A 22,203-nucleotide genomic window follows, 5' to 3' on the forward strand; every position below is an offset into this window, starting at 1 on the left:
TCCTGTTTATTTTCCCCAGTGTCTAGTCCTCATATCCAGCCTTTCAACCCCACCATTTCCCCAATCTTGCTGTAAGCAATGTGCTTTCACTGTCTCCAGTAGGGCCTGCTGCCCTGTGCATTAGTTTCTTAATAGTCTGTCTCTCCCGTTCCCTCTCATGCTTGTGGTAGCAGGTTTGCCTGCTTACTGCCACTGACTTTCACACCATAGTGCAAGCACAAATCCTAGGCACATTAGACTATTGTAACTCTCTTTATATTGGACTTCCAGTTGGCCACGTATGAACATTAGAAATGCTTTAGAATTTGGCCGCTTGGATGGTTGTCGCTGGGATGAACATATTACTCCGTGGCTAAGGAAGCAATGTAGGCTCCCAGTGTCTTGTCTTATTGAAATTTCAAAATCAGAGAGATAATCGCCCTTCTTATTTGAAGGATCTTCTTCAGATTTATCCTCCAACATGCTTCTTGTGATCGGATCCCCTCTTACAAAGTCTGTTGGCTTCAAAGCAAGCGTAACAGAGCATTCTCAGTGATCGGTTCAGTGTTGTGGAATGCACTTCCACAGGCTATTAAATAAAGGATGATTTGTAAGCCATCCAGAAAAAAGTAAAAATGTTTTGTTTTCTTTAGCTTATGTTATGATGTAATTGAGTAATCCATGTGGCATCTATGTGATCATACAAGGTTATTCACGTAAACAGAAGTTTAGATTTTTTTTAATGCACAGTATGATTATTTTGTATGATGTTTTAATTTGTTGTCATCCATTTTATAACTTCTCTGTAGTGTTTAATCTGTAAAATGTTACTTTTTATTGTGCTCCACCTAGAACATGTTGCTTTGACAGAATATAAATATTTTAAATAAGTAAATCATGCTCAGTAAATACTGAAGCAAACAAGTTTTTTAGGTTTTACTGCTATAGCCTTGTCGTTTCTGAGTGCTCTTTTTACCCCTTGGTTATTTTGCGGTCCAACTGACTTCCTCAGTCTTCCTGCTTCAAATGTACTTGAAAAAGTTTTTTGCCTTTACCACAACCTATTCCAACTTCCCTGTTATGCCAGTATCCTTAGATACCCCTCTCTGAACCATGCGTTCCCGTTGGCTCTTCCCCATGATTTAGTTTACAAGTTGTTTTCTCTCCTTTTTTAAATGTTGATGCTAGGATGCGGATTCAACCAATTGGAATGGGCTCCTCTCTCCACAATTTTCCCCAGTTCCTAACAAATCTAAAGCCCTCTTCCCTGCCCCATCATGTCATTCACACCTTAAGACTCCAGAGCTCAGCCTGCCTTTGAGGTTCTGTGCATGGACTGAGGAGCATTTCTGAAAACATTCTGGATTTAAAATTTCTACCTAAATGCCTAAATCTGGCTTCCAGAACCTCTCCCCTGCACCTTCTTACGTTGTTTGTACCCTCATTTACCACAACAGCCAATTATTCTTTAAAATCCTATCTAGGTGACTTGGGAAGCCCACTACCTTCACACCAAGCAACTTACCAAGCAATCTTCATGCCCACCAGCCAGCCAGCTATCTACATTCCTAATGATCTAATTGCCAGCTGGCCAGCTGCAGTGGCAGTCCTAATCTCTCCTGGGCACACGCCACTGGAGAGGCATCCTTTGGTGTGAAAGGATAATGCATTTCCTGGAGGGCAGGTCCTAACCACAGGGATTATTCCTGCCATACCAAGGTGATGCTTCCCTTCCAGGTGACCTTGCTGCTCCAAAGCAGCACAGGGGCTATCTTATACTAGGTCTCTGAAGGACTCTTCTATATATCACTCTGTGTGCCATTCTCATTTCCATAGATCAGACTCGGTTTTTTGAGAGCCAGGAGCTCTCTGTAGTGGGTGTACACGTACAACCTCTTGCCAACAAATTGATAATCATACATGTGGCACTCTATGCACCAGAGTGGATAGCCCCCATCCTGCTGCAGGACTGCTGGCTGCATCTTACTTTTGTTGAGTTATTGTTTAAAGTTATGTAAGGAGTAAGGATGCTTAATCCAATATAAAATACCCTAATATATTTAAGGGTTCTATTTTAATCTGTTTGTCAATGATCTGCAGTAGATCTACAGTTAATCAGTTGCTAAAATCAGAGTTAATTACTCACTTGTTGATGTAAATTTCTAATTGACTCTTATTAGGTAAAATATTTTCTTAATTTTTTTTGTTTGCATAATAGGCTACTTGTAAAATATGGGAAGGATAGATGGGAAAATCAAACACTGCTGATTTACTTTCCCAGGCGACAGCTCTCACACCTTCTCACATTGAAAGATGATAAAAACATAAGTGAGATGAACAAGACCATAATCAGTATTAAGGAGTCAACAGGCATAAAGTGGATATCATATTGTTCAGCAAATATAATTACTGAGAAAATTTTACCAACAAGACCAGAAGAGGAGGAGAAAAATAATTCCTCCTTAAAGAAAACATATAAAAGAGAAAATTAAATTACTGCATGCAGCGGTGTCCTTGGTAGATGCATACCTCAAAGGATCAAGGACATCAAAATATCCAAAGTATAAAGCTAAGATATGGTATACTAACAGAAGAAGACTTTAAATTCATATCCTTTAATAATAAATTGAAAATAACAGTAGAAGCGAAAATAGAAGAGGCAGCAAAATAAAATATTTAGAAAGAACCCAAAGCAGTTCTACAGGGACCTGGGGAAAAACATAAGTGCTGTTTAAAACACCACCAATGAAAGAAGAATCAGAACATTTTTGGAAAAATTCATTTGAAAATCCTGTAGAGCAAGTAGTTTTTAACCTTTTTTCCCATAGTGACACACTTGACGGACAATGCTCACATGTGTGACACACTGCTTGATACAATCCATGGTGGAAATAAAAAAAAGAAAAAGGCCCTATACTACTTTTATTGTTAAGAATGACAGAAGGGAAAGATAAGAATACTATCTCTGAACAGAAATTACATAAATAGTAAACCTCCCATACCAGAACAGCACTCAAAGATTAACCACCTTACCTAAGAAAAAGCAACACTGAAAATATTACACCAGGCCTTAAAACACCAATACACCTCCTATTAGGAAAATGGAACAAGCCAGGCTCCTATAAAGCCATATACAGAAACTACATGCCAGCAAAATACCTCACCTCAGTAACATGTGCAGACCCTCACGTAACAAAGAATAAAGAGACCATAAAGCATAAACAGAAACTTGAAGACACAAACTGAATTGGAAAACACAACAAGCCAGAGACTCTGTATGCAGTGCAACAAAGGAAAAAAAGAAACATCACCAGTCCTCATAAACCATAATAAAAGTACAGATTATTTCAAAACAGCTGATGAACAGAATACTCAATAATTAAAAACATATATAAAACATTTATAGACACCAATAAAATATTTCAAAATAACAGACACAAAGACCCAATAATTAAAAATAGTAAGGATAAAAAAATGTTCTACTCTCCATACCTGGGAACATTGGATTTGCAGGTGCCCTGGGGTTGTTGTGAATTAGCAGGGGGGGGAGGGGATACTTGCAACTTTCTCCTCTCTCTGTCACACACAAGGTCTCTCTCTATCACTTACATAGGCTCTCAGTCACATGCATATGCAGATGCTTTCTCTCACTTACACACAGACTCTCACAGACACACATGCACTCTAATCTCTCTCACTTATACACACAGGCTCTCAATCACATACACACACAGGTTCTCAATTACACACTTACTGCCTCTCTCACACAAAAGATCTCAATCAAACAATGCTCTGTCACATGCTCTTTCACACAAATAGGCTCTCAATCACTCACACACATGCACGCTCTCTCATAGACACAGGCTCTCAATCACACACTTACTGTGGACTCTCACACAAACATTCATGCTCTTTCTCTCTCTCTTTCCCCCCACCAAAGAGCAACTAGTAGTAGCCTCCTTTTCTTACAACCCTCACGACCTTGAGAAAGTCCCATTGACGTTGTCCCGGGCCTCGCTGCTCTTCTCCTTTGGGCCCATGCTGCACGCACTTGTACCTTAGCATTGTCTCATCTTCTTCGCGCGTGTGGCCGCTGCACACCACTTTCTCTTCCAGGCCACGGGGACGGGAAGAAGAGAGCATGCTGCTAGTGCTGCTGATTCCAGCCCTCCTGCATTTCGCCCGGGCTACCAGCATTTCAGTCCCGGACGGAGGAAGAGTTTGCATTTTGTTGGGGCAGGGGGAGCAGCTGAGCCAGCGGGGAACCGGGAAGTGTGGTGACACACTGGTGTGTAGTGACACACCGGTTGAGAACCGCTGCTGTAGAGCTTAACACTGAAGCAGAATGGATACCAGCATGCAGGAGAATATAGAAAAGGCAAACTTCAGATCTACGGAATAGTCTGACGTGGCAACAATTAAGCTGGAAACCAGGTTAAAAAGAGCCCCAAATTGGAAGTGCTCTGTCTCTGAGTGCTCAACTTTTGGCTCAAATATTTAACCTCTCTCTGTCAAGGCCTGGCTAATTGATCAGGCTGCCAAAATTCTCTCCACAATGGCAAATAACAAGAACAACAATCCTTCCTCCAAATGGATATCCAAATAATGCCCCCAAAATTATTATTGATCAAAAACTTGCTAATTTACGATCTATAAACTGTTCACTGGGAAAGATGCAGATAGAACATATGATTACATTGACTCTAATAATATTTAAACAAGATTTCTGGCAACAGAACAGAAGGATAACCAAAGAAGTGCATTTGGAACCAAAGATTATTTTATGCTGAACAAAGGTATTATGACAAGCTGTATAAATAGTCAAAACTTTGGTATAGCATGGATTGGCTATAAGAAAATCATTGATAGCATCGCATAGTCTTGGATAATAAATTGTCTTGAAATGTACAAACTGCGCCCTGACTGAGTACAAGTTCACTATGAAAATATGGCAGACCATATTTCTTATGAATGTAACCCCATCCTGGGAAGCAGACTATACTCCGATGGGAGCCATAAACTTATTAGTCTCTTTGGGAGCTGGAACCCTGGCTAGCTGTTCCTACAGTCTCCCCAGGATGTGGATTCATTTTGTGGGGGGTGGGGGGGAGAGTTAACTTTCAGGGCCCCGAGTGATAAGGGTGACTTTCCTTTGATTGAACCTGGGAGAGCGGTTTCAATTCTCTGTCTCTGTGTCCCCATGGAGAAAGGTACATGTCCTCAGTGTGTGCTGTAAGTGCCAAAAAACCACTCGAGCCATTTGTTTAGTGTCCAAAAAATAGTTATACTGTTAAATACTGATGAGATATGGCACAACAGATTAATCTTCAGCACCATAACATTTGTTTTGCTTTACAGTCTTTCTTCACTCTATCTATACAGGAGTAACTTGCACCAGGCAGGAAAATATCCACTATCCAGGGCATGGAAAAGTGCAAGCTATTGAATTTAGCAAAACTAGAAGAAAATGTTTTAAAGAATCAGACCAGCAAACAAGAAAAGATAACTGGTAGAAACACAAATACAGTGGGAAGCACAGAGAGTTATGTCAGAAACCCCATGTAGATCAAGGTTTGACACAGAGGTGACTAAGAAGATGTGAACTCAAGCCTAACAATGAGAGATTGATAATTGCAGCACAGGATAATGGGCTATGGACAAGATGGTTCATAGGATAGAAAAGAAATGGTAAAATGGGCAAATGCAGATTCTATAAAGTGTAACCATTTTCAGTTCCCTATCTCTTCGCTGGATGTGATGTAATGATGTCAGAAGGCCTGTACACAGAAAGGCATCATCCATTGGATCTCACTGTACCAGAAAAATAGTGAGATCACAACCCTAACAGAATTAAGAACAAAGAAGTTGTGATCATCCAGGACATTCCTATTCCAACAGATAGGAAGATTCACGTTAGAAAACCGTACATTGTGATAAAGGAAAAAACCACAAGAATGGCATTACTGATGGAGGTGTCAGTACCCAATGACTATTCTGTGGATCTAAGTACCAAGAAATGCAATCAGAGACCAAGAAAATGTGGCTGAAAGATACAGAAATAGTTCCAATTGTATTGGGTGCCACAGGTCTGATTATGAAGAATTTCCAAGGACTTCTTGATATGTTATACCCTATTTACTCAAAAGGAGGCTCTCTTTGGCACAATGCAAGTATTAAGAAGGGCATTATCAGTAAATATGAGATCATTCCCAACGTAACCTTGGCCTACGGTTGAACTATATTCTTTTCGAGGTAAATGCAAAATAAACCCATTTGGGGAGACTGCCCCCAAAAATTGACACTTGCAAGCTCTTAACACACACAGAATAACTTTAACCCTCTGTTTTACTTAATACACTTTATAGAGACACAGCATGAAAAATAATTGCAAGAAGTTGTATTATTGCCTTCCAGTATGATTAAAGCTAGATTATTAGATAGCTCTGACCATATAAAATAAACAGAGATTCTTATTTGGCATGTTATAACCAGAGACTGGCCCAGTAGTACAATTATGTGCTATTGGAAGGAGAACCAGGTTTGAATATTGGCTTGAGTTGATGCTCTTTAGATTATCTGTGACTGCTGGAGATAGTTTGATGTTCCAGTAATGACTCTTAGCTAAGTAGCTTGTAAGGGTTCACGGTTTGTGAAACAGCAGCAGTTTGTTCTCTTCCTCATTCATGGAAAGTTCTCATGTCATTCAGTCTGTATGAAAGGGGTGAATGGAAAAAGACTAAAGACAGGAAATGAATAATTCAGGGATGTCTTCTGGAGGTGCTGAATCCATCATTCACTCAATATCACTGCCCTGTATGTGGCTCAACTGCTTGATTGAGTGAACAGTATTTGGGGCCAAGTTAAGGACTTACCTAAAGAAACAGGCAAAGTTAAGAGGCACGTAGATGAACCAATTCTGTAGTTTCCATAAAATAATTACAAACCTGTTTCTCTTTTTTGCTTGCAGGATGCTCAGGGAGTAGAAGATAGAGAAGCACTGGCAAGAATGGCAGCAAATGTGGAGAATGCAGAATCGGCTGACTCTGCAGCATATATTGAGAAGTATCTGCGGAGTGTTCTGGCAGTAGAGAATATTCTCACTTTGGACCGCCTGCGCCAGGTTTGTTAGTGCAGTAAATGCTGCAGTAAAGTATACAGGCGGGGAACATGCTTTTCTTTTTATTTATTGTCCTGGTGAATTTAGAGTTCTTGAATGATGCCAGATTGACAGCAGGGGGACACCAAAGCCCTTCATTTATTGAGAACTTGGGCGGCAACAATACAAACCCCTGCATTGCCTTTGCCCAATGTGTTTCAGCCCTGCTTTGCAGGGATCATCTCAGGTTCAGTCTCTCTTCCTGTGCCATCTTTGACTTCTCCACTGAGACTACCAATATTGATGTCAATGAGCGCCAAACACTGTTGATTTCTGTGGGAGAGACTAGATTGGGTTGAAACCAATTAATTTCACATAGGTGCTCAAATAGTTTTCAGAAAGTAATAATGTTTTATCCTGCCTATCTGATCTGCATTTGCACTGGTGACCTGGAGATGAAAGGCTCTGTAAACCTGTACCGAGTCGCTTCTGCCTTCCAGTTCCCCCTCCAGGGTGCCAGAGGATGTTACCAGAGTAGAGCCAAGAGCAGGCATCTTTAAATATACATTGGCCTTCTAAAGAGATCATTTCTATCCAGATGCTTTGCTGGATTATTTAACAAATTCTGTTTATGGTGAGCTGTCATGGTTTGTTCTTTCACTCTCTCTTTTTCCAGTTTTCTTGCATTGGTTCCAATGTCATTTTATACCCTGCTCAGATTACAACTTTTAAAAACTGTTTTCATATTAGCTTGCATCCCTGGGGCGGTGCAGATGTACTCAGAAAGTAGCCTGAGAAACCTTAACATTGATCATTTATTTGAAATTTGGATAAGTATGGTACCACTTCTTCTAACTAAATGACCAGCATTGTTGGAGCACAAGCTCATCTTTCCTGTCCAGTTCCCTTAGCTCAAATTAGATGTTAGTATTCAGAAATCCAACAAGATAATCATTAGATTTGCCACATATTTTGAGAAAGAGGAAAAAAATCTTTGATTAAAGCAGATTTAAAGACCCTAGTATGGACAGTTGAGTGTGAGTCACATTTACCTGCAGAATTACTTCTGTACCATTTCAGCATCTCTAAAAATGCAGTGTTCCAGTAGCTATATCTGCCTAGGAGAAAACTGGATTGTTTACACAGTGTGCTTCCTCTGATTGACCCAAAATAAGAATTGGCTAGAGGTAATGATGTGCAAAGTTTTCAAGACCATGCAGGTGCCGCCTTTGGATAATTGTTATGCTGAGCCAGTAAAAGGTATCATGACCTGCAAAGAATGCCTTGCTTCTGAAAATGAGGTTGCTTCTTAAGCATTCTGACCTTGGAATTGCTGTAGTGATGCATGAAAATGGTCATCTCTTCTGAACAATCCTGTAATCCTGGGGCAGGCAATTCCCAAAGATTTTAACTTATAGCGCTGTCTGGTTTGCAGGAGGTAGCAGTCAAAGAACAGTTAACAGGGAAAGGAAAACTGAACAGAAGGAGCCTCAGCTCACCCAATGTAAATCGGGTGAGTGTGCACCACTTTGATTGTATCATATGGAAAAAAGGAGGAGGGCAGGAGAATTCAGTATGGAAGATTTGAGATTGGGACATAGTTATTGATATCAGCCAAGAATGTGTGCATATGGGAAATAATTCCTCTTCTATGTACATTTTGCATGCAGTTGTGGATATTCAGAAAGACCGGGGATGGATGATTTTGAATGGGACTATCTATAGCAGGGGTGGGCAATTCCAGTCCTCAAGGGCCACAAACTTGTCGAGGTTTTAGGATATCCTAATGAATATGCATGACATAGATTTGCATACAACTGAGGCAGAGTGCATGCAAATCTCTCTCATGCATATTCATTAGGGATATCCTGAAAACCAGACTGGTTTGTGGCCTTCGAGGACTGGAATTGCCCACCCCTGATCTATAGAAACCACTGCTTTGAACAAGCCATCTTTGCGTGCTTACATTTTTGTTTCATATATAACCCAGTACAGTTAGTATTTGATTTCAGTTGTATGCACGTGTATTTTTTAAAAGCACAGAATCGGAGTAGTGACCTGTTAATACCACATAACTGCTGCTAAATGGCAAAATGAATCTGCTGTTACCCTCATGTATTGTATCATCAGTTCAAAGCCTAATTGTTTATCATGCAAAAATTCATTTTCCCTTAGTGTGCTCTGCATGATTGCTGTCAAGAGGAAAGGTGGGATAAATGAGCATTATAATTTAAATCATATAATTCTAAATGTTTGCATTTTTAGGTATGTGCATATACTTTTTGAAGATCTGGGGGGAGGATGTAGAAGAAAAATGGAAGAATTTGTTTTGTTACTGATCCCTTTGTATAACCCTTTACTTTGAACCAGTTAATTCTGTTCTTTTACCTTCTCGCCAGGTCTTCAATTAAGTTTTGGAGTATTTTTGTTTTATATGGTCTCTTCATTGGAATGGCATGTATGTGTGCAGTACAGGGAAGTCTTGTTTTCATGCAGCGTTATGGCCCGAGTCTCCTAGATTGAGTTTTATTAACTTCAAAAATATTATTTCAGTTGTCTGGAAGCCGGCAGGACTTAAATCAGCAGTATAACCTCAGCAGTCACAAGGCAAGTATTCATAGACATTATGAGCATGGAGCTATACCTTTGAGGTATAACTGCTAAGCTTTGGTGGCATGTAGTTTGTGGAGATACTACACATTGCCTGCTCTAACTCATGTTTGGCTTGTAGAGACAGTTATCATCAGGTATTGGAGACTTGTTAGTCTATGCTAGTGTAACACCCTTACCTTCTCAGCAGCACCATCTGGTCACAGGCCCCTCCGACATAACACCCAGCACCATGCTACATTCAGTGATCCTAACTAGGAGACTGCAGCTCCTGAGCTTTATATAGGCCCTGCATCCAGGACTTCCTGTGGTGCTGGCTGATTCACTGCCTGAATATATAAGGAAGCTCAGTGCAACTAACCAGCACCTCAGCACCAAGTCCTTCTTGGGATACCTCTGCCAAGTTGTGGGAAACAGGCAAGGACTGTGGGGCAAAAGCAGGTATAGCTCCTGCTTTTGCCCCAGTCCTTGCCTGTTTCCCACCTTGCTTCGCCACTGACTCCTCACCTGTCCTGGTTTCTGCTTGGACCTGCATCTCCTGTCCTTCGGACTGACCTCTTGTTGCTGACCCAGTCTGGCCCTAGACATTGCTTCACTTGCTGCCTGCCCTGATCTTGGCTTGTCTCCTTGTCTCTGCATGAACTCTGCTAAGCTTGAGCTCTGCCTGCCTCTTGTATCTGTGTGAACTCTGCCAGCCCTGACGCTTGCCTGCCTCTCATCTCTTCCTGTGCTGACTGTAGCATGCTGTAGACATCAACAATTGCCTATCTGGAACCTAGTCCATACTTAACACAAACTAGGCTGTGTCAACTCAACAGTAGCCCAAAGACTCACCTTCCTGCAATGTGAGAGTTAGTGGCAGGAGTCATTTAGATTACAGAATCAGCAAAACAATTGTTAATTACAACTGGTAGCTAGGTAAAAATGAACTTCAGTCTTCTGCTATCAATAACCACAAAATGAATGTAAATTACAGCACACCATCATATTAGCAGGAATTTATCTGAATAGCTGGCTGATGGGGTTTTGCAGGCTGATGCTTCAGTCTGACAGAATGGCAGCTGATATTATAGCTTTTCCTTATTTCCTCCACTATTCTACTCAAAACTGGTTAGGGCATCAGGATTGTTGCCTGGTTGGTCAGTTAGTTAATTTGATATACTGCCTTTCAATATACAATGAAGGTGATGTACAATAAAGGAATACATAAAACATAAAGGAAAGGAAAGGAGGAGCAGAGGTGATATGATACAGACCTTCAGATACTTGCAAGGTTTTAATGATCCAAAGACAACGACAAACCTTTTCCGTAGGAAAAATATCAGTAGAACCAGGGGTCACGATTTGAAGCTCCAGGGAGAAAGATTCAGAACCAATGTTAGGAAGTATTTCTTCACGGAGAGGGTGGTGGATGCCTGGAATGCCCTTCCGGAGGATGTGGTGAAGACCAGAACTGTGAAGGACTTCAAAGGGGCGTGGGATAAACACTGTGGATCCATAAAGTCAAGAGGCCGCCAATGAAGAGTGGGTGACTCGCCAGAATGTCAAGAGGCCGCCAATGAAGAGTGGGTGACTCGCCAGAATGATGGCTACTGCCTGGAGACAATACCCTTATTCAATAAACGTACACATGCTTACTGTGACTCCAACATCATTCTAGCTTCAACAGCAAGAGGAAATGTGGAATAAAGGATCTGCACTCACAAAGGGGGAGTAGCTGGCTTGTTACGGCGGTTACTACCCCAAACCAAATAAGCCTGTTACTTCAATTTCTATGCAAATACAGCAGAGCTCTCTGCTTCAACGGCAGGGGAGAAGAAAAAAGGGTTCCCACTCACAAAGCGGGGAGTAGCTGGCTTGTTACGGCGGTTACTACCCCAAACCAAATGTGCCTGATACTTCACTTTCGATGCATATCCAGCATAGCTCCCTGCTTCAACGGCAGGGGAGAAGAAAAACAACCAATAAGGGCTGTATAACATAGTCTGAGTAAAACAAATAAGCATGGGTGTAGCTTGCTTATTGCGGCGGTTACTACCCCTACTACCCCTAACTTATCAGCTAGATATTCACTTGGATGCAGCTCCATCACTGCTTTCTACATTAATGGTGGGGGTGGAAGGGAAATAGAACCAAGAGCTAAGAGAAACAGATAAGTATGAGAGAAAAAAGTGTGTGAAGCTTGCTGGGCAGACTGGATGGGCCATTTGGTCTTCTTCTGCCGTCATTTCTATGTTTCTATGTTTCTATAAAAATACATAATACATAGTATATCTTCAGCAACATATCAAAAACTATAAAGTATACCACATAACCACAATATAATAAAAACAGCATTCCAACAGTGTTGGAATGCTGTTTTTATTATATCCATCCTGATGCCATAACCAGTTTTGAGTAGAATAGTGTTTTTATTATATCCATCCTGATGCCCTAACCAGTTTTGAGTAGAATAGTGGAGGAAATAAGGAAAAGCTATAACATCAGCTGCCATTCTGTCATATATTAATATGCTGAACACATAGAATATCAATAACTAAAAGCCTACAATCAATCAACAGTTAATTCTACGATGGACCAACAACTTCAACTGCATCACTTTAAATAAATTTAAAATAAAGCATTTTCCTCCCTTTGTAAGTTTAGCATAATTTAACTTTGACCATAACTCAACAGGGATCAGATTCCATAGACTAGGAGTCTGATAGATAAAAGCTAGATGTTACATAATTTCAAGTCTACTCTCCAGAGACTGAACTCTTAAGATCTTCCAGTACCATAAAGGATTAACATATTAAAAAGATACTGTGGCTCTTCTTTGTGAATAGCCTTGAATACCAGCTAAGAATTCAAAATTTACTCTTACAGAGGATTGGAAGCTAGTGGAGTTAAATTAAAATTCAGGTTACATGATTACATTTCTTTAGACCATAAATAATGTTTTTTACAGTATTCTGTAAGATTTGAATATTTATAAGCAAAATTAAGGAAGACACAAGTAGGAAATCAACTAAGAACAATAGCATATGTCAAACTTTATAAAATCAGATTTATTCAAAAACATCTTAGTTGTATTTAAGTTATGAGTTAATTTTCCCCCTCTGTATTTCCATCTTCCCAGTTCCACATCCCTGTTTTTTGTAACTTTTTTGCTCCTTCATGTTATTGTTAATGTTATGATACTATGTTTCCTGTAAACCGATATGATATGACCTTGTCATGAATGTCGGTATAAAAAAAGCATTAAATAAATAAATAGTAAAACATGTTCAAACTAAAACTGATTATTCATAATGAGATTAAAATCAACTATAACATACAATGTAGAGACCACGTCTTTAAGAGGAACAGAAGAACTTATCATTGTAGGAGTAACAATTGGGGTAGACTTTCTTTGGCTTATCTATATGGCCTCTAACTTCTTTGAGTTTACCCTCTACTTATGCATGGTCAACCGTAAGGCGATATTCTCTAAGCACAGAATTATTTCATCAGGGTTAGAATGATCAGTAAAAGCAACAACTTAGATATTAGCTGCATACCAAACTTCACTGAATCTTGCTTCCTGTATGAGAGCTGCTAAATATTGAAAAGTAAAGGACCCAACATGGAGACTTTTGGGATCCTGCATATAAGAGCTGTAGGTTCAGAAACTTCCGAATCCAACATCACCTGATAAAATCGGTCAGTCAAAAAAGACTTGAACTATTTAAATGCCAGTCTATCCAGTCCTAACTCCGTACCACAATGTAAGAATAAATGATGATTTCTGGAGTCAAAAGCTGCACCCATGTCCTTACATACTAAGAGGATAACTTTCAAACAATTTCAGGCAGCCCTATAAATGCACATGTTTGGCTGTGCGGAGATCGACTATAGCAATTTATAACCTTTGCTTTTCTGGTTCATGTAGATTATAAAATACACGTACGTCTGGTTACACATGAATATCTATAATGCATTGAAAACATGCTTTTTCTACCTATTTTATAAACACATGCATGTATATTTTATGCATGAAGAAAATATAGCTTTCTCGCATGAAACCCAGATTTATACACGGAGGTAGGTATATTTTAAAACGTGCACAAGTAATTGAAATTGCCCATTTGTCAACACCTCCACCAGTCACCCAGGCCTTCTCCAGGTAATCGAGACCCTCCTAATTCTTCACCTTGAACTCCCCCCAGTTCACCCAGACCTCCCACCCAACAGTAACAGACAATGGCTGAGTTTGATATATCAATTATGCTAGATAATTAGCAGGTGTAAAATTGCGCAAGTAAGTTGGCTAATATATTCATCTAAATATCTTATAAAATAGCAGTTTACTCAAGTTTCTCTTGGCCCTACCTCGGAAAGCTCCTAAACTTCCCTTTTTTGTGTAGCTAAATATGCGCATAAAACCGAAACTGATGTTTATAAAATAGCATGTACGCAAATACAAGCTGCTTACATGCATGTTTGCTAATTTTACACATGTAACTCCTTGGAAATGTCATTGTAAAAGCACTTCTTTGCCCTGATCAAAGGCTTTAATCTCACTTCATTTAGAAAGGCCATTAATGCAGATTCAATATTGTGGTCTGTCTTAAAACCTGAGTTTTTGGGGGTTCAAAGCATTTGTTTTATCTGAAAAATTTTGAAGTTGAACTGTGAAAGCTTTTTCCAGACTCTTTGAAATTAAAGGAGGATTTGAGACTGGGTGACAGTTATTGATACCAGCCAAGTCTACGGACTCCCTTTTTAATAATGGTCATACCCTAGCCACTTTCACAGAGCGAGAAACATAACTTTGAGATAAACTAGTGTTAATCCCAACTCCATATTTTTCACAAATTTAGGGGGTCATTTACTAAACCATGATATTTTATCATGGGAGGGGCAAAATATCGCAAGGGGCTGTTCCTATAATATTTTGCCCCTCCCATGAGAAAATATTGCTGTAGGATCCCCGCAATATTTTTTTCTCATGGAAAAATTCTGTGAGAAAAAATTCCGCAGGGAAAGTGTGAAAAAGTGTGATGATGGCCCCCTTCTAAAAGGGCCAACATCAGCACTAACCTGGCCTTCTGCCACGGGGGATCTTGGAAGACTTTCATCCAACCCTGTGGCACTCTGTCCCCCTACTCAAACCCTTCCCCTTTAAATAATTAGCCCCCCCCTCTAGGATTACAACCCCTTCCCTCCCAACATTAGAAGTAGTCCCTGGTGTCTGGTAGGCATGTGCATTCGTTTGATTCATTTCAGTGGTCTGCGCACATCTGAGGAATGGATAGCTTGCGCAGAGAAGCAAATGGTGTGCGTGTATGTGCTTGGCGTACTGCCAAAACGAATCAAATAAAAGGAGCAATGAATGCATATGCCTAATGTCTAAATCTCGTTTTTAATTATCCATACTCTTTGCCTTATGTACTAGATCAATTTTAATATGTACTAGAAAATTTCTCTTGATAGATATTAATGCCTTCCTATGAATAACACCTCTGTAACCAATCTTTGTTTGTTGAGTTATAACTATGAATGTCACTTTGTAAACCATTGTGATCTGTACATGGAACAATGGTATATAAAATGTCTAAATAAAAAGTAAATACATACAGGTCGATACAGTACAATGCGCTCCGGAGCGCACTGTTAGCCTGCTCTTGGACACGCGTTTTCCCTTACCCCTTATTCAGTAAGGGGAGGAAAACGCGCGTCCAACCCGCAGCACCTAATAGCGCCCTCAACATGCAAATGCATGTTGATGGCCCTATTAGATATGCGCGCAGGATACAGAAAGTAAAATGTGCAGCCAAGCCGCACATTTTACTCTAAGTAATTAGCGCCGACCCAAAGGTAGATGCTAATTTCTTCCGGCACCAGGAAAGTGCACAGAAAAACAGTAAAAACTGCTTTTCTGTGCACCCTCCAACTTAATATCATGGCGATATTAAGTCTGAGGTCCAAAGAGTAAAAAAAAAGTTTAAAAAAAAAAATTGAATTTGGCCCGCAGCTGTCGGGCCGAAAACTGGACGCTCAATTTTGCCGGCGTCCGGTTTCTGAGCCCGTGGCTGTCAGCGGGCTCGAGAACCGACGCCAGCAAAATTGAGCGTCGGCTGTCAAACCCGCTGACAGCCACCGTGCTGGGCTAAAAGGAGGCGCTATGGATGCGCTAGTGTCCCTAGCGCCTCCTTTTGCCCGATTCTACCGCACCACCTCATTTGAATACTGTATTGCGCGCACCAGCGAGTGGCCGGTGCTCGCGCCGGGAGAACAGGCACTCGTCCACTCTCCCGCGTTTTTACTGAATCGGCCTGATAGTGAGCAGATCTTACTGAGTATTCCCTAAGTAACTTCGATAGCTTCTGACAGTGAAGGATAGGCAATATCAGGCAAGTTATAAATCAAAATTAAATTTAAAGCCTGATTGACTCCTGTCCTGTAAGTTCTGTTTACTATGTCTAATACTTTTATCTGCAAAGTCTGGAGATAAAGAAGAACATAAGAACATGCCATACTGGGTCAGACCAAGGGTCCATCAAGCCCAGCATCCTGTTTCCAACAGTGGCCAATCCAGGCCATAAGAATCTGGCAAGTACCCAAAAACTAAGTCTATTTCATGTTACCATTGCTAGTAATAGCAGTGGCTATTTTCTAAGTCAACTTAATTAATAGCAGGTAATGGACTTCTCCTCCAAGAACTTATCCAATCCTTTTTTAAACACAGCTATTCTAACTGCACTAACCTCATCCTCTGGCAACAAATTCCAGAGTTTAATTGTGCGTTGAGTGAAAAAGAACTTTCTCCGATTAGTTTTAAATGTGCCACATGCTAACTTCATGGAGTGCCCTCTAGTCTTTCTATTATCGGAAAGACTAAATAACCGATTCACATCTACCCGTTCTAGACCTCTCATCATTTTAAACACCTCTATCATATTCCCCCTCAGCCATCTCTTCTCCAAGCTGAAAAGTCCTAACCTCTTTAGTCTTTCCTCATAGGGGAGCTGTTCCATTCCCCTTATCATTTTGGTCACCCTTCTCTGTACCTTCTCCATCGCAATTATATCTTTTTTGAGATGCTGCGACTAGAATTGTGCACAGTATTCAAGGTGGGGTCTGACCATGGGTAATTTCACTTGATAGATATAGGTAATTGCCAGGTTCTTGTGGCCTGGTTTGGCCTCTGTTGGAAACAGGATGTTGGGCTTGAAGGACCCTTGGTCTGACCCAGCATGGCAATTTCTTATGTTCTTATGGAGCAATATAGAGGCATTATGACATTTTCTGTTTTATTCACCATTCCCTTCCTAATAATTCCCAACATTCTGCCTCCCATTCACATCTCCACCTAAAGTAAAAGGTGAGGCAGACCACATGCTCAGGATGCTCTGGAGGTAAGAATTTGACTGTTTATTTACTCGATATGCCCCTTTCCCTTACTCATCAGGATACTTAACAAAAAAAACCCTTGATACATACAGGTCAATATTCAAAGGATTTTGTCCAACTAAGTTCAGTACTTAGCCAGACAAACCCTGAGTTCTGAATTTCCATTCCTGCTGAACAGCCAAGTTTTAGGTATGAAAGTCATTAGGTGACTAAAACTCATAGATTAAAAAAAGGGGCGGGGCAACTGGGCAGGAGGAAAACAATCCTAAAATTAGCTGGATAACTGGAGGACGGGACAGGGGGTGGGGGGGGGGGGGAAGTAAGCTGCTGACTAGTAGCTGATGGCCCATCTCTCCATCCCCCAATAAATTCAAAGTAGTAGCTGGCCAAGTGCCCACTGCCTCCAAACCCAATAGGTAAAACTAGTAGAGGGCTAAGCCTAAACCGCCACAATCACAATAAGTAAAAATAGTAAAGGGCTGACACCCCCCCCCCTCCTGATCTCAAGATGAAATATATATATTATATTTGATCATTAACGGCTACTAATCACGTTTACTTAGGGAATAGCCACTGCTATTAATTGCATCAGTAGCATGGGATCTTCTTAGTGTTTGAGTAATTGCCAGGTTTTTGTGGCCTGGTTTGGCCTCTGTTGGAAACAGGATGCTGGGCTTGATGGACCCTTGGTCTGACCCAGTATGGCAATTTCTTATGTTCTTATGTTCTAATGTAAGCTCTGCACACAGAAGACTTATAAGTAAATGTTGTGCACTAACTGGGTTAGAAACTGGCTGCAAAGGATAGTGGTAAATGAGGAGGGGGTTGTTACTAGCAGTGTGCCTCGGGTTTTATTCCTCATACTGGTTCTTTTCAACATTGTTGTGAGTGACATAACAGAAGGGGTTGTTGGGAAAGGTCTGGCTTTTTGCCGATGATACCAAAACCTGTAACAGAGTGGACAGCCAGGAAGGGGTGGAAAACATGAGGGGAGATTTAGCAAAGCTCAAGTTGTGGCAGCTAAGATTTAATGCTAAAAAAAAATTAAAAAATGCAGAGTCATGCATTTAGGCTGCAAAAACCAAAACAGTTTTGGAAATGAAATTCTTCTAAGTACAAAGTAAGAGTGGGATCTAGGGTAATTGTATCTGATGATCTTAAAGATGGCCAAACAGATGGATACATTGACGGTAAAAGCCAGAAGGATGCTTGGCTGTATAGGAAGAGGAATAGTCAGCAGAAAAAGGGAGGTAATATCGTCCCTGAGTAGGTCCTTGGTGAGACCTCACTTGGAATACTGTGTACAATTCTGGAGACTCCACCTTCAAAAGGATATAAACAGGATGGAGTCAAACCAGAGGGTGGATACTAAAGTGGCCAGTGGTATTCGTTCTAAAACATATGGGGATTGTCTTAAAGATCTAAACACGTATACACTAGAGGAAAGGTGAAATAGGGGAGATATGATAGAGACATTCAAATATCTGAAAGGTTTCCATGCACAGGAGGTGAACCTTTTTCAATGGAAAGGAGGATCTAGAACAAGAGGTCATGAACTGAGGTTGAAAGGAGGTAAACTCAGGACTAATCTTAGGAAATATGTCTTTACAGAGAGGGTGGTAGATGTGTGGAACAACCTCCTAGTGGAAGTGGAGACAAAAACAATATCTGAATTCAAGAAAGCATGGGTTAAATACAGGGGATCTATAAGATAGTGCTGCTAAATTAATTGGATGAATGGGCAGGCTGGAGGGCCATACTGTCTTTTTCTGCCATCATGTTTCTTTATAAATGACTTAAGCTTCAATAAAAAATTAATTATAAAAAACATGGTTGCATGCCACGGGCACCCTCCCTCCCCCATCGATGTCAAGATATGAAAACAGGTAGCATGCCAATCTGGCACTCCCCCCCCCCCCCCCCCTTCCCTTGAAACTGCAGTCTCCAAAAGCCTGTACGTAAGCCAGCGGGAAGAAGAGGGGCTTCTTTCTTCTCCAGATGATATGAATAGCAAGTTTCAGTACAGCTGAGAATTTTACCAGTGTGTAAAATTAATTTATTCATTTCAGTGGCTGCTGATTGGTCCATTCACTGTCAACGGTGAGTGAAAAAACTTATCCCTATTCAGAAGCCAGTGGTGCCAAGTAAAGATTGAATAAGGTAGGAGCCAGAATTGAGCCTTGGAAAACACCATACTAAAGAGGATGAACAGTAGAGAAGGTGGAATTTTAGTCCGCATGAAAAGTACTGCCAAATAGAAAAGAAATAATCCGATCCAAAACTACATAAGAAATTGCCATGCTGGGTCAGACCAAGGGTCCATCAAGCCCAGCATCCTGTTTCCAACAGAGGCCAAACCAGGCCACAAAAACCTCCAAGAACTTATCGAAACCTTTTTTAAACCCAGCTACACTAACTGCACTAACCATATCCTCTGGCAACAAATTCCAGAGTTCAATTGTGCATTGAGTGAAAAAGAATTTTCTTCGATTAGTCCTTCTATTATCTGAAAGTGTAAATAACCAATTCACATCTACTCGTTCGAGACATCTCATTATTTTAAAGACCTCTATCATATCCCCCCTCAGCTGAACAGCCCCTTCTCCATCGCAACTATATCTTTTTTGAGAATTGTACACAGTAGAACCTAATTTTTGTTTTGTTTTGTTTTTTTAAAGGACATATTTTAAAGGACAGATGAGTCAAGATTCCATGTAACATAGCAAGTAGGGCTAACTCAGTGCTTGTGTCCCAGTTGAAATTCAGACTGTTGGGGTTAGAAAGCATTTAATCTTTTCAAGGTAGTTATGCCTTGAAAAGATTAAATGCTTATTATTACTTTTGCAAGTTCAAGACAGTCTGTAGTCTAATCCCTCTTTCTTTAACCATTTATTTATTTATTATTTTTATATACCGACATTCGATCTCAATTGAGATATCACACCGGTTTACATGCAGGTACTGTAGGTATTTCTCTATTTTTGTACCTGAGGCAATGGAGGGTAAAGTGACTTGCCCAAGGTCACAAGGAGCGACAGCAGGACTTGAACCCTGGTCTCCTGGTTCATAGTCCACTGCTCTAACCACTGCTCTATTCCTCCTCCCTGTTTCCTCAAGATCAGTGGTAAATACTGATCTGTAACATTCACCATAAGATAGTTATAGAACTTGTTTTCCAATTTGTGTACTGTATGGCATGTGTCCTAGTTATCCTTGTTTCTTTTACATTTTATACATATCTCCTTTAAGAAAAAGTCTTCCTTTTTATGAATGTCTCCCTTGCTGAACTACAAATATAAACATTTGTCTTTAATGGCAGTTCTTGATATTTTTCCCTTTTAGACAGCAAAGGATCCCATAGGAGACAAAAATGAACTCAATTGAAGAAGACTGTCAAGCCCTGCTACTGATATTTTATTAAATACAGAAAATGTACTCATTGAAATTGGGGAAGTACTGTCATGAGGACCACCAGAGACTAACATATCATTGGGTGGGGAGGCTAACAATTTCTATTTGGATTTCTGAGATTTTATCATCAAATGGGGAAGCAAACATTTTTACCATGAGATTGGCATAGGAATATAATCTTCCTTTTTCCATGATTAGAACTTAATTTTAAAAGTTGGCTAAGACAGTTCTCTGACAGTCTCAGTAAGTCTGAGTAGTACTTTTTTTTTTTTTTTTTTTGCAACCTTGTATCTAAAAATGTAGTTGCTGCACAGTTTAACGTTAGAATAGTTTTATTTTTTTGACCAGCTTCTTTGTGTGTTGAACTTCTCCTTTTAGAAGGTGCAGCCCGTGATGACACCACAGGTGGTTATGAGATGAATTGACAAGATAACTCTTAAGAAGGGAGGCTTTATCTAGTGCACATATTAAGATACCATTCTATGTGTCAGCTTGCAAGTCTAGGAGTTATTAAAATTTAAAGGGAAACACTGTAGATCAGTTGCTGAAGCCTCCATGTTCATATTTAGGAGGTTCCTGGAGACAGCACTTTACCTTGATAACACAACCTGAAGCATTATTTATGTTAAAGGTAACTAAGTGGTATGAGCAGAACAAAGGAGTAATAGATGTCATATTATCTAAAAGACTGTTAAAGCCTAGAGAAAATATTAGGTTTGATGAATTATCTGCCATCTGTGTGGGAACATTACATGTTGTAAAAAGAAGCCAGATCATTCATTAATGACAGAAACTTCTTGTCCCCAGCTTTTGTTCGATCATCTGTATGAACATTGAAGTCTCCAGGGACCAACATGTTTTTATACTGTGCAGAGGATGCCGCAGTTAGTTATTTCATCCAGAGAACAGTGATCAGAGACAGAAGGGTGATAAATAAGTAAAACACACAAGTTAGGGTTTACATCAAATTGTAGCAAAAGAGTCAGCAAAATATAAATGTTTTATATCCTACTCACTGGTTTTTAAAACTATACAATAGGTAATTGCAACTTCACCTATTTAAAAAGAAAAAAAATAGTTTACTAATTTTAAATAAATAAATAAATAAAAACCTAGAGGGCAGGCTGCTGTAAACAGATTCTGCCTAACTTAACCATGACTCCATAATCCAAAGGATTCACAGCATATATTTGACAATTAGGCCATAGATTAATGAACATTTATTTCTCACAGGTTGTACAGTGAGGGGACCGCATTTTAAGGAAATGGTGAAAGGGAGACAGTGATCCATGGAGGACAAGTAGGATGGCAGTCCTCACACATGAGTGACATCATCAGATGGAGCCCTACATGGAAATTTGATATCAAAGGTCACTGGCCAGAAGGCAAAGTTAGCCAGATATACTTACCTGGCTAACTTTGGAGGGATACACAGTGGTGCAGCTGTGCTATTGAATTAAAGACAGCCGCATAACTTGATCAGGCTAACTTTAGGACTACTCTTTGGCATGACCAGAGTTAGCCAGACAACTTATCTTGGTAATTTAACTCTGCCCTGGAGTGCCCCTATATTATCTGGCTAAATTTCAGATGGATAACAATTTATCCATATTAATTTAACTAGATTAGTGCCCAAAATATTCAGAAGTTGTTGTTTAGCCAGATTACTTTGAGTTAAGAACATAAGAAATTGCCATGCTGGGTCAGACCAAGGGTCCATCAAGCCCAGC

The 22,203-nt window shown here is 40.2% G+C and overlaps 1 protein-coding gene across 1 annotated transcript in view; it reads left to right on the plus strand.

Moving 5' to 3' along the window:
* Positions 1–22,203, plus strand: part of KIF13B (kinesin family member 13B) — a 428,508-nt gene that overhangs the window by 326,019 nt on the left and 80,286 nt on the right. Inside the window, exons 34-36 of the mRNA XM_029596896.1 lie at positions 6,947–7,099; positions 8,511–8,588; positions 9,629–9,682. Of these exons, the coding sequence (XP_029452756.1) occupies positions 6,947–7,099; positions 8,511–8,588; positions 9,629–9,682 (285 nt within the window). The remainder of the gene's footprint in view (positions 1–6,946; positions 7,100–8,510; positions 8,589–9,628; positions 9,683–22,203) is intronic.

Source organism: Rhinatrema bivittatum, chromosome 3 (genome assembly GCF_901001135.1).
Source record: "Rhinatrema bivittatum chromosome 3, aRhiBiv1.1, whole genome shotgun sequence".
In the NCBI taxonomy this organism is placed as follows: domain Eukaryota; kingdom Metazoa; phylum Chordata; class Amphibia; order Gymnophiona; family Rhinatrematidae; genus Rhinatrema; species Rhinatrema bivittatum.